This window comes from Myotis brandtii, unplaced genomic scaffold (assembly GCF_000412655.1).
Source record: "Myotis brandtii unplaced genomic scaffold, ASM41265v1 scaffold1660, whole genome shotgun sequence".
NCBI lineage: Eukaryota > Metazoa > Chordata > Mammalia > Chiroptera > Vespertilionidae > Myotis > Myotis brandtii.
This window is the reverse complement of record NW_005356088.1, coordinates 351,766-363,439: the sequence shown is the minus strand read 5'-3', so window position 1 is coordinate 363,439 and position 11,674 is coordinate 351,766. Positions and strand designations below refer to the sequence as shown.

At 38.7% G+C, this 11,674-nt stretch overlaps 1 protein-coding gene across 1 annotated transcript in view; it reads right to left on the bottom strand.

Annotated features, from left to right (window-relative positions):
• Positions 1 to 11,674, bottom strand: part of OVCH1 (ovochymase 1) — a 42,479-nt gene that overhangs the window by 3,261 nt on the left and 27,544 nt on the right. Inside the window, 3 exon segments of the mRNA XM_014536845.1 lie at positions 4,605 to 4,744; positions 5,597 to 5,732; positions 7,730 to 7,856. Of these exon segments, the coding sequence (XP_014392331.1) occupies positions 4,605 to 4,744; positions 5,597 to 5,732; positions 7,730 to 7,856 (403 nt within the window).

Here is an 11,674-nt window from a genome sequence, read left to right as displayed (position 1 = left end):
CCCCACACAGATACTGACTCCTTCCTGAATACCGTGACGACCCCCACAGCGGGAACTTCCTCAGCTCATGCCCCCCGCCCCTCACTAAACACCTGTGTAAAAGAAGTGTCCCCTCTCCCTGTTGGCGCGAATTCACTGGCCCTGCCTTTGGGGCTCGTGGGTTTCGCCCGGGGACACAGATTAAATTTTCTCCTCTCTGACCAGCTTGATTCTCTTTGTTTCCTACACCGCCTCCTGAGCCACCTTACACTTACTATGTAAAATTTTTTCTTAATTCTGTTTAACAAGGCTAAATATTTTTTCTCATATGCGTTTATTTGTCTATAAATTGCTCACATAGGTTACTTACTCATTTTTCTATTAGGGTATTATCTACAAAAATAGTGATTCTGAATTGTATTTAAAAATTAATTGATTAAACTCTTATTTGTTGTACTTATTTTTTAAAAAATTACATTAGAGATTCTCTTAGTTAAAAAAATAAATGTGTGCTTTATACTTGTTAAGTCAAGTAGTGGTCCATTACAAAGGTCAAAGTCATGGATATCATAAGGTTGATGATTTAAATTTGCTTCCTATGATAAACCATTTCAACTTTGATCAAACATGGTATTTTCTGAAACAAACATTCTAACAAAGGTGGTATGCTATAATATTCACAGTTTCAAGGTTTCGAGTCAATAAAGAACTATTACGGTGTTTTGCTATTATAGGAAAACTGTCCTTTTTGGTAAACCGATGGCCAGAGAATTAATTTCATTGTGACAAGACACAAAATAAGAAGAGATTTAATTTAGATTGTATAGTAACTGATATGCAAACATTCACTAACTCTTCTTATCTATTAAAAGAGGCTAATGGTTAATCCAGTACTTTTTGTTCTCAAAATCACTTGGGTCAATAGTTTGTCATTCTCTAGGAAAATGAACAAAAGTCAAAAGCTTTGGAGACTGGTTTTAACTTGAAATTTAATCAAGGCCGAGTCAAAGATATTGGACCTATAAATTTATTTTTACAGATTTGAGCTTTTCTAATACTGATTTAAACATTCTCTATGTTAATTACCTTAACCCTTTCTCAGAGTTGTTGAAAATCTCATTTATTTTTTTTTTAGACTTTGCTTTGGTTAGAGCAGAAAAGGTTTTAATTATATAGAAATTTATTGATAATTTTCCATTTTCTTTCATTGGTGGAAGGTTCTTTTCCATCTATAGCTAAAATAATTACCTATTTTTCTACTTTTAATGGCTTAAGAAAAATGTTTAACTCTTTAATCAGCTATTCTATGATATGATGCAGAATAAAATTTATTTTCCTCTCTGAATTGTAATGTCAAATTTATCATATAAATGCCTGTATTTCTGATTTCCCTTCTGGTCCACTTATATGTGTCTCTTCTTGTACTAGCTCTACTCTGTTTCAATTATCATTGTTTTAAAATATATTTTAATATCTGATAATTTGCTTCATCACCTGGTCTTTTTTCCCCCCAAAGCATTTTCAGTTCATGTATTTATTTGTTTATTTATTTATTTAGTTTTATATATCTTTATTGATTTCAGAGAGGAAGGGAGAGGGAGAGAGAGAGAGATAGAAACATGCTGAGAGAGAGAATCATTGATCGGCTGCCTCTTGCACGCCTCCCACTGGGGATCGAGCCCGCAACCTGGGCATGTGCCCTTGGCCGGAATTGAACCTCGGACCTTTCAGTCCGCAGGCCTTCTATCCACTGAGCCAAACCAGTTAGGGCTCGTGTATTTATTTTAAGGAAAAACTTTAGAGTTATCAAGTTCTTCCTTACTCTCTGAAAAAAAGTCCCATTAGAATTGTGTGGGAAATCCTATTTAATAAAAAAGAAAATATGCAAATTGACTGTCACACCACCACAAAGATGGCTGCACCAACAGCAGAGGCGGGGTTCCCAAAGCACAAGATGGCTGCACCCACAGCAGAGGACGAGTTTCTGTAACGAGCCTTAACGAGCAATCAGCAGGGACCAGAGGCTGCGTGGCTCTGTCCTGGGACAGGGGACCTGAGGCTGCGCCCCCCGCCTGGTGGGGCTTGACAGGGGAGCTCAGGCCATGGCCCCCACCCCAGCGCTAGGCCATGCCCTCTGCCCAGCAGGGCTTGACAGAGGACTTCAGGCCATGACCCCCGCCCAGTGGGGCTTGGCAGGGGACCTCAGGCCATGCCCCCCACCATGGCACCAGGCCAGGGGACCTCAGGCGGCGCCGCCCCACCCCAGCACTGGGGGACCTGAGGCTGTGCCCCCTGCCTGGCAGGGATTGACAGGGGATCTCAGACTGCACCCCCCTCCCAGCAGGGCTTGATGGGGGATCTCAGGCTGCATCCCCGCCTGGCAGGGCTTGATGGGGGACCTCAAGGTGCACCCCCACCTGGCAGGGCTTGACGGGGGACCTCAGGCTGCGCCACCCGCCCTGGCACCGGGCTGAGGGACTTCAGGCCATGCCCCTCACCCCGGCACCAGGCCGGGGGACCTGAGGATGTGCTGGGGGACCTGAGGCTGCGCTCCCTGCCTGGCATGCCCCGGGGGACCTAAGGCTGCAACCCCCTACCTGGCTCCAGGCCAGGGGACCTGAGGCTGCACCCCCCACCCAGTGGGGCTCGACAAGGGTGGGGCCCTCCAGGTCTGCATCTTGCCCAACGGGGGTGGGGCCGGTTGAGTCTGGGTCTCGTGTTATTTTGAGGTGCCGCAGGTGGGCAGGGACTTGACTCTGAGTCCCACGGCACGCCCCAGACTCTGACAGGAGGAAGATTTTCATATACATTTTACTAATTTTCTTTCATCTCTGACACTTCTATTATTGAGAAAGGGCAAATAGCAATATTAAAATATTTCCTCTAATTAATCCCCTTTTAATGTGCATGAATTTTGTGCACCAGGCCACTAGTATACTATATTTGTAAATTAATTTGGAATGAATTAATGTTCATTCTGTCTTCCAGTATTAGAACATGTTATTTTTTTCTATTCAGATCTGTTTATGTGTGTGTGCCTGTGTGTCGGTGTGTATATGTGTCTGTGTATAAAGTTTTACATTTGATGATAAGTCTCATATATCATTTTATGGTTATTCCTAGCTTCATGGTTTTTATTGTTAACCATAATGGAAATGATTTTTCCATTATATCTGTTAATTATTTTTACTGACATGGTTTTAAAGATATAATTGCTATATGATTAATTTATATCTAGATTTCTTAATATGACCTAGTTATATGATGCATAATATATTTTTCAATATTAAAAAAATATCCTTGCATTCTAGGGCTAAATCATAATACTTGGTCATGTTAAATATTCATTGAATAATCTACTGGCCTCAAGCATTAAGTTCGCACCTAGAGTTTGTAAACCTTACTTGCGAAAATTGAAATAGAGTCATTAGAACTTTTGGGGGTGGAGATAGGAAGTAGTACATATGTTTTAAGAACTAATTCTAAGTAAAGATGAACAGGTGTGTAGTTCATTAATATAACATGTTATAACTGATATAGCTAATGTAAGTTTCCCCCTTTTTCTGTATTTCTTTGTTCTTCCAAACTGTGTACACTCAGACACCCCACCCAGGGAAAGACAATAGGGAAAATAACAGTCTAATCTTTTCTTCCAAGCAGCACAGTTTAAAGAATAGAAAGGGGAATGTATTTTTTAAATTTAAACACAGAAGAAGCTTGGTTTCTGTTGTGTTAATTAACAGGCCTTATTAAAGTCTCAAAACCACCCTATGAGGCAATATAAGTGACAGGCATTCTGTAAGGCAAGAAAGGAAGAAGCACAGATAGTTTCCAATGATACTGGGCCCAGATCCTGCATTCTCCTCACAAGAAGCTATGAAGCTTTTGACGCAAAATTGGCTCAGAAACCAGGAAGCTCCGTGTTTATTGACATTCCCTTAAGTAGAAACACAAAGCTTGTCATTGTGCCTATTTCTGGGATGGTAACGTGTAAGTCCAAAGAAAAAAAAGAACAGTGGTTTAACAATTGGCTGATTTATCAACTCTGACACAACCCTGGGTTGTTTTTCCTTTTTAGGAAGTCAAAGGCCAGTGAAATGCCATATATCCTCTCCCTCTGGGCAGTCACCTTATTTCAGTAGGCATGCGTATTGTTGACTAGGTAAACTGGGAGTTTATAGTGCACCTGTCACTGAACTACTGTGTGGTAGAACTGAGATTTGAACCCGGGACCATCAGATCCCATCACATCAGGTACTGTTGGTCTGCCAGCCTAAACCCTGTTTCTATTTAATGTCTTTTCCTACATTGTTTTGCCTAATTGATATTATAGGCTCAATGTTCTTGTATTACTATTGTCTAAAACTGCCTTATCCATCTTTTGTTTTTGGTATTTCTGGGCAAATTTAATCTAAGTATGACCCAAGTAAGCAGCATATGGTTGGTTTTGTTTGCAACTTAATTTGAGAGAGTATTTGATTAATCTCAATCATAAATTAAAAAAATATAGTAACAGTAAGGTTTTTCAACATCATATGAGATGAATTTACATCACACACTGAATATAAAACAATGTTTCATAAAAGAAAATACAAAAACACAGTTTCTCATGGGAGATTAGTTACCTATTAATTTTTTGCCTAATCCAAATCCTTCATAAACCCACAGGTGACCCTGACAGGCCAAGGGTGCTGGCTTCATCTGGAAGTTGGTAATATCTAGGCAAATGAAGTGATTTAAAGGGGCTAATAACCTCCAGTGGCAGCTATGGCACAGATGGAAGAATATCAGAAATGATTTCCGAACAGCATATACTGTTATTTACTTTGTTCAGAATTTAATGCATCACTGTTATTGACTTAGCATGCCTTCGTTTTTATATCTGCTCCTTTGTGCTTGAGTGAGAGAAAGATTTCTACTTTAATTTACAACAATGAAAAAATATTCTCTAATACTTAATGAGTCAAAAGGCTTAAGTAAATTCACCAATCATGGGAAGTGGTTGGTGAGTCATGTAAGGTACTCAAAATTCTGACTGGCAAATCTGTAAGAGTTAAGGACTAACTCTTGCCTAAATTTTCCCCAAACTGCCCCAAATCATATATATTTACTTAGGATTGATATTATGTAAATCTTCACTTTTCATTTATCCCTTTAAGTTTTTACTTATGTACTTTATTATTATTTTTATTATTAATTTTTTAATAGGCAAAGGGTTTGGGGGAAGAGGACTCACTTATCCTTTAAATTTATCTGTTGTTTAATTCGAGGAAAGTTCTATTGCCATCATGGCAATATTTAGGAACAATTACTGAGTACCTACTAAGTGCCAGAAGATTCTACACACGTTATTTTAATCTCTAAAACTCTTTGATAGAGATTTAAATTTTCACTTTGCCTGATAAGTTACCTCTTTTGTTGAAAAAGTACAATTTATCAACAGGGGTAATCTTACAATCAGCTTTTGCATATTAAAGGCCAAGATCAGGGATTATCTGAAAGTCTATTCTTTAAGAAAACAAGGTGAAAAATAGATTTTAGGCAAATACTAAGTGTTGCCACCTGTCAAGTAATCATTCACATACTTCTTTCATCAAAATAAACATTCCTGTCTCACCTCATAGTGGTTCTGTGAAAATATCTTGAAATCTGTATGATTCCTGCTGGTTTGGTCAGAATAACATCATTACAAGTGGCCACATGCTCTTGGTTTGAACTCTGACGAAGTCTGGTTACTTTACTGACTTTTGGACCTAGAAATAAAGAAAGAAAAGGGAATGAGTATAAAACCAATTTTAAAGAGGTTTTGCTATATGCCCTTTCAGATCAAAGCTGCCAGCTTTCTTCTCTAATTGTTATAGAAAAAAGTTAACAGAAAGTGGTTAGTGTCACTGAGAAGTCTCTACCTGAAACATAGAGAAAACCAGCACCTCTCTCAGGATGATATTTGGCACAGCCCAGGGTCTATGTGGGATAAATGCAGATAATGCTGGTTCCATGCAAAGTTCCATCTGAAAGCAATCCCATATAATAAAAGAGTAATATGGAAATTGACCAAATGGCTGAACAACCAGTCACTATGATGTGCACTGACCACCAGGGGGCAGACGCTCAATGCAGGAGCTGCCCCCTGGTGGTCGGTGCCCCACAGGGGAGCCAGAAGCCAGCTCATAGCTGGCGAGCTCAGTAGCAGTGGCAGGAGCCTCTCCTACCTCTGCTGCAGGCAGGTGGTAAGGTGCGAGGGGTCCCGGACTGCGAGAGCCCCAGACTACAAGAGGGATGTCTGACTGCCGGCTTAGGCCCAATCCCTGAGGGGTCCCAGACTGCAAGAGGGTGCAGGCCTGGCTAGGAACTCCCCCCTAGTGCATGAATCTCCTGCACCGGGCCTCTAGTATTCTTAATATAGTTCTTGGGGAAAAAAGTTTCAGATGGTATGCATGCTTTTCTTTATTACTCACCTCATTGTTCCTCAAATATATCTGCACTGCTTTTTGGTGCCAAGAAGAGAAACAAGCTTTCAGTTATCTATGCTCATAAAGAGTCGAAAATCTTCACCAATTACATGTTCTAAAAAGTAACCTGTTAACTCTGAATTGCATAGCATCTAATATTTGTGTACTTTGTTTTCAAAACTCATTCTAACCTTTTATTATTATAACAAGAGGCCTGGTGCACGAATTTGTGCACCAGTGGGGTCCCTCGGCCTGGCCTGTGGAAGCAGGCCGAAACTGGCTCTCTGACATCCCCTGAGGGGTCCCGGATTGCGAGAGGTTGAAGGCCAAGCCAAGGGACCCCACCGGTGCACGACTGGAGTCGGGGAGGGATGCGGGAGGTTGGCCAGCCAGGGAGGGGTCATGGGAGGGCTCCAGGGTGTGTCCAGCCCGGACCAGTGGGGTCCCTCGGCCTGGCCTGTGGAAGCAGGCCGAAACTGGCTCTCTGACATCCCCTGAGGGGTCCCGGATTGCGAGAGGTTGAAGGCCAAGCCAAGGGACCCCACCGGTGCACGACTGGAGTCGGGGAGGGATGCGGGAGGTTGGCCAGCCAGGGAGGGGTCACGGGAGGGCTCCAGGGTGTGTCCAGCCTGGCTCGCTCAGTCCTGATCGGCTGGACCCTAGCAGCAAACTAACCTACTGATCAGAGCATCTGCCCCTGGTGGTCAGTGCATGTCATAGTGACTGGTCGACAAGTCTACTGTCTTCCCCCTGATGGTCAGTGCATGTCATAGCAACTGGTCAACCAATCAATTGTCTGCCCCCTGGTGCACATCATAGAGAGCAGTTGAGTGGCCTTAGCATATCATTAGCATATTACGCTCTGATTGGTTGAACAGGTGACCGAATGACCAGACACTTAGCATATTAGGCTTTTATTATATAGGATATCACTATAAAGAAAACTCTGATACAGTGTAACAACCTGCCCAGAGCTAATCAGCCAGCTAAGATTTTGAATACAGAATTACCACAAGAATTACCACTGCAGAAAAGGCTCTCTGTGGTGTAGAATCATAATCACAGTCAAAAATTTTATTTTGCAACCAATATGTTCTAGCTATGTCCAGAAATCACAATTCTGGATGATTTACAAGTCAATTAAGTTATCCACTGAGCAGTTTCTCTTTTGGACCAAACATAAACTCATTTCCCACAGAAACACAATTTTTTACAAAACAATGTATAAGATTTGAATATTCCTAAAAAGAAAAACAATGAATTTTAACTTCATAAGTTTACAAAATGATCAAACGTACCTTGGACTCTAATGATAATATAACTTATGCTGAAAGCATCTTGTACAAGGGAGCAAAATGTCATCCTCACCAGTGGTTCAGGGCTCATGAAAATCATTGGGGTAAAGCCTTCTTGCACATACTTCACCTATGTTAAAAAAAATAAAATCTAGTGAAAAACAAGAACTCAAGTTTTTTTGTTTGTTTGTTTTTTGTAGTTTTCCTATTTTAGGCACTGGAATTATTTATTTTCATGTATTATTTATCTTTATTGAAATATATCTGACATGCAACATGGTATAAATTTAAGGTATACAACATGTTATTGGATATATTTATATATTGTAATATTATTGCAATTGTAGCAATCATTAGCACCTCTATCACCTCACATCATTACTTCTCCTTTTGTAATGGGAATAATTAAGACCTAGTCCCTCAGTAAGTTTGCTGATTATAATACAATACTGTTGTCTATATTCACTGCACTGTGCATTATTAGATCTCTGGGACTTATTTGTCTGTTGTTGTAAGTATGTACCCATGAGGTAGGAATTCATTCCACTTTGCAACACGTGGAGACTGGGTTCCAGAACTCAAGTGACTTATCCAAAGTCACAGACTGGAGGGATGGGGAGACAGGGTCCATGAATCCAATACCCATCATAGCCCATGTCACATTGCTCCTTGAAGGACAGTAGGAAGTAAATTATTTTACCTTTAAAATTATGTCGACATGCCATTTTTTTCTCCTAGAAAATTAACCTACTTATTAAAAATATCTCACCACGAAGATCCATAATAGAAAACTTTTTCTACCTGAAATTTTTCCCCTATAGTCAGTCTTTTTTAATTGCTTTACTTTGAGAAACTGAAGTCAAAGATGGAAGGAAAAATTATGATCATAATTCTAAAATAATTTAGAGGGCTGATTAAGAGGACATGCAAAGAAATTGTGAGTTTCTTAGAATCAAACTTATCTGCTATTAAGAATAATGCAGCATCATTCTGTAACATTTATTTAAATGACAACTACTCAGAAAGACATTTGCTGTGTATACTACATATAACTACATGGTACCTACAATCCCAGTTACTACTTTTCTCTCTTCCCACTTCATGTCCCCCCCTGGTTTGTCCACCTAATATATTATATATTTTATTTTTCTTATTATGTGTCCTCTCCCCACTAGAATATAAACTTAATAAGTAAAGGGTTTTTTTTTCTTGTCCATTTTGTTCACTACTGGATCCCCACAACCAAAAAGAGTCCAAATCTGGCTCATACTAGGTGCTGCACAAATACTTACAGAGAGGAAGAGAGGGAGGAGACTATAACCAAGAAGAAAATACAACATTAGTTGGCATAACATATTTGGGTAAATTATGTTGAAATACTATTTGAAGAATGAGCAAATATTTATTTGTAGCAAATAGAGATGAATGTAGCTCTTGAATGAATTGCTGACTCCCACAGGGAAAAAGATAGCATTCTACAGAATAGAAAAATACTATCCAACTTGAATAAGGGGTAATGTTTCCATTATAGTCTTGTAGTTCTACTAGCTATCATCTGAAGAGACAGAACAATTCTGCAGAGGTCAAGATGGCAATTTCAAATAAAAGAAATGGTAGGTTGAAAAATTACAGTGGCTCCCCAGTTAGTTCACATCAAAGTCAAGCATGTTTTTCAATAGGTTATAATAAAGGGGAAAGTTTTCCCAGAAAATGTTTCTTTTATAGGAGAACCTAGTGTATAATAAAGATAGTGATATAAATTGGAAAGAAAATAACTTATTTTTAAAGAAATAGGTATAGCATCACTTTACTATATAAGATAATACATTTTAGCAGGATTAAAGAAGTACATTTTTAATTAACAATTTTTTCTGAACTAAGAATGAATTAATTTTTAAATATAAAAACAAGAGCTAAGTCACAGATCAGAGATACATACAAATAGATTTAAACAAATAAATTATAAAATGTTTACATCAACATATAATAAAATTTAAAGGCAAATACAACTTTATGAATAAGCACTTGCAAATGGTGATAAATATATATGTATATATCATATATACATAATAGTTAAAAATGGATAATAATGACAAGAAATAAGAAATAAAAATAGCTAAGTAATATATGAAAAATATATGTATCCCCATTAATGATTTTTAAAAAGTAAAAGAGCCCAGCTGGCGTGGCTCAATGTTTACATCAACATATAATAAAATTTAAAGGCAAATTACAACTTTATGAATAAGCACTTGCAAATTGTGATAAATATATATGCATATATTATATATACATAATAGTTAAAAATGGACGATAATGACAAGAAATAAGAAATACAAATAGCTAAGCAATATATGAAAAATATATGTATCCCTATTAATGATTTTTAAAAAGTAAAAGAGCCCAGCCAGCGTGGCTCACTAAGCATTGACCTATGAACCAGGAGCTCGTGGTTCGATTCCTGGTTAGAGCACATGCTCGGACTGTGGGCACGATCCCCAGTAGGGGGCGTGCAGGACGCAGCTGATCAATGATTCTCTCTCATCATTGATGTTTCTATCTCTCTCCCTCTCCCTTCCTCTCTGAAATCAATAAAAACATTAAAAAAAAGTAAAAGGGCCTACCAAATTGATATATTAGGTTGTGGGCATGGTGGAAGAGGCTCCCATGTATTGCTAATGGCAGCAAAAGATTTGGCCTTTCTGAAAAGTAATTTAGCAGTACACATTCATGTGAAAAAATGTTCTGAGTCTTTAGGCATTAGCCTACTTTGGAGAGATATAAAAGGGAACAAAATAGCAAAATCTCTGCTCTCATGAAGCTTTCATTTTAGTCATGAAAATGAAGATGATTTCAAATAGAGACCAAGGCTACACTGAAATAACTAGTGCAATATGATAGAAACTAATTGTGGGGGAGGCAATAAATGATGCTACTTTAGACTGACAAGGCCTCTTTGAGGTGATTTTTCATTCATTCATTCATTCATTCATTCAACGCCATCTATGTGTCAGATACTGTTCTGGGCACTGGGAATTTTCAAAGTGAAGAGACCAAAATTTCAGCCTATAGGAAGCTCACATTCAAAGGAGAATACACAGACAAATCACAGACATGGGAAAAAATCAAAATATGTTAGAGACAAGAAGTGCTAAGGAAAGAGCACTAAGAAGTACTCAGGCAGGAGGTGATTTAATTTATATGAATCAAAGTAGGCCTCATTAAGATGGTATGGCATTCTAGTCAAGACTTAAAGGAGGTGAGGGAAGAGCTGGGAGAAGTAGATGCACAGGGGCCCTCAGGTGAGAATGAAAGGGCCTGGAGCATGGGAAGCTAAGAGAGAGATGGGGGAAAGGTGTGCTAGGGGTTAGATTTTATTTCAGCTATGAGAGGACCTTGAGCCATTTTAATCAAGGGGATTGGCGAAGGTGATCTGATGTAGGGGAAAAAATGTGCAAAGTGAACAGGTTAATTAACAGTTTTTTTTCTGAAGTCTAAATCATTTAATATTTTGAAAGAAAGATCCCTTAAACAAATGTGTGTGTCTTTTCAGTCAATGATTTATCTCTCACCCCAGTGTAAACCTAAAAAAAATAATCCCACTTTCAAAGCAATTTTCCTGGTCTCCATATACTCCTGAATCAAGCACGTGCATGTGTGTGTGTAGCTTACACACTCAAAACAACGTGCACAAACTTATTTTCACTCTAGCTTTCCCCATAAACCAAATTATTTCTAACGTCTTCTCACTTTCCTCTTTCCTTTTGGTAATACAAAAAAAGCCTGCATTACACCTCTACAAACAGGAGGTGGCAAGTTTGTTTCTTTGAACAAAAATAGGTTTGCCTGTACATGAAATAAAATGATGGCTGGCACATTAGTAGCAATCTTTTTAAATCTGCAATTTTAAAAGCCATTAATGTATTTTGCTTTATTTTAAAATATAAC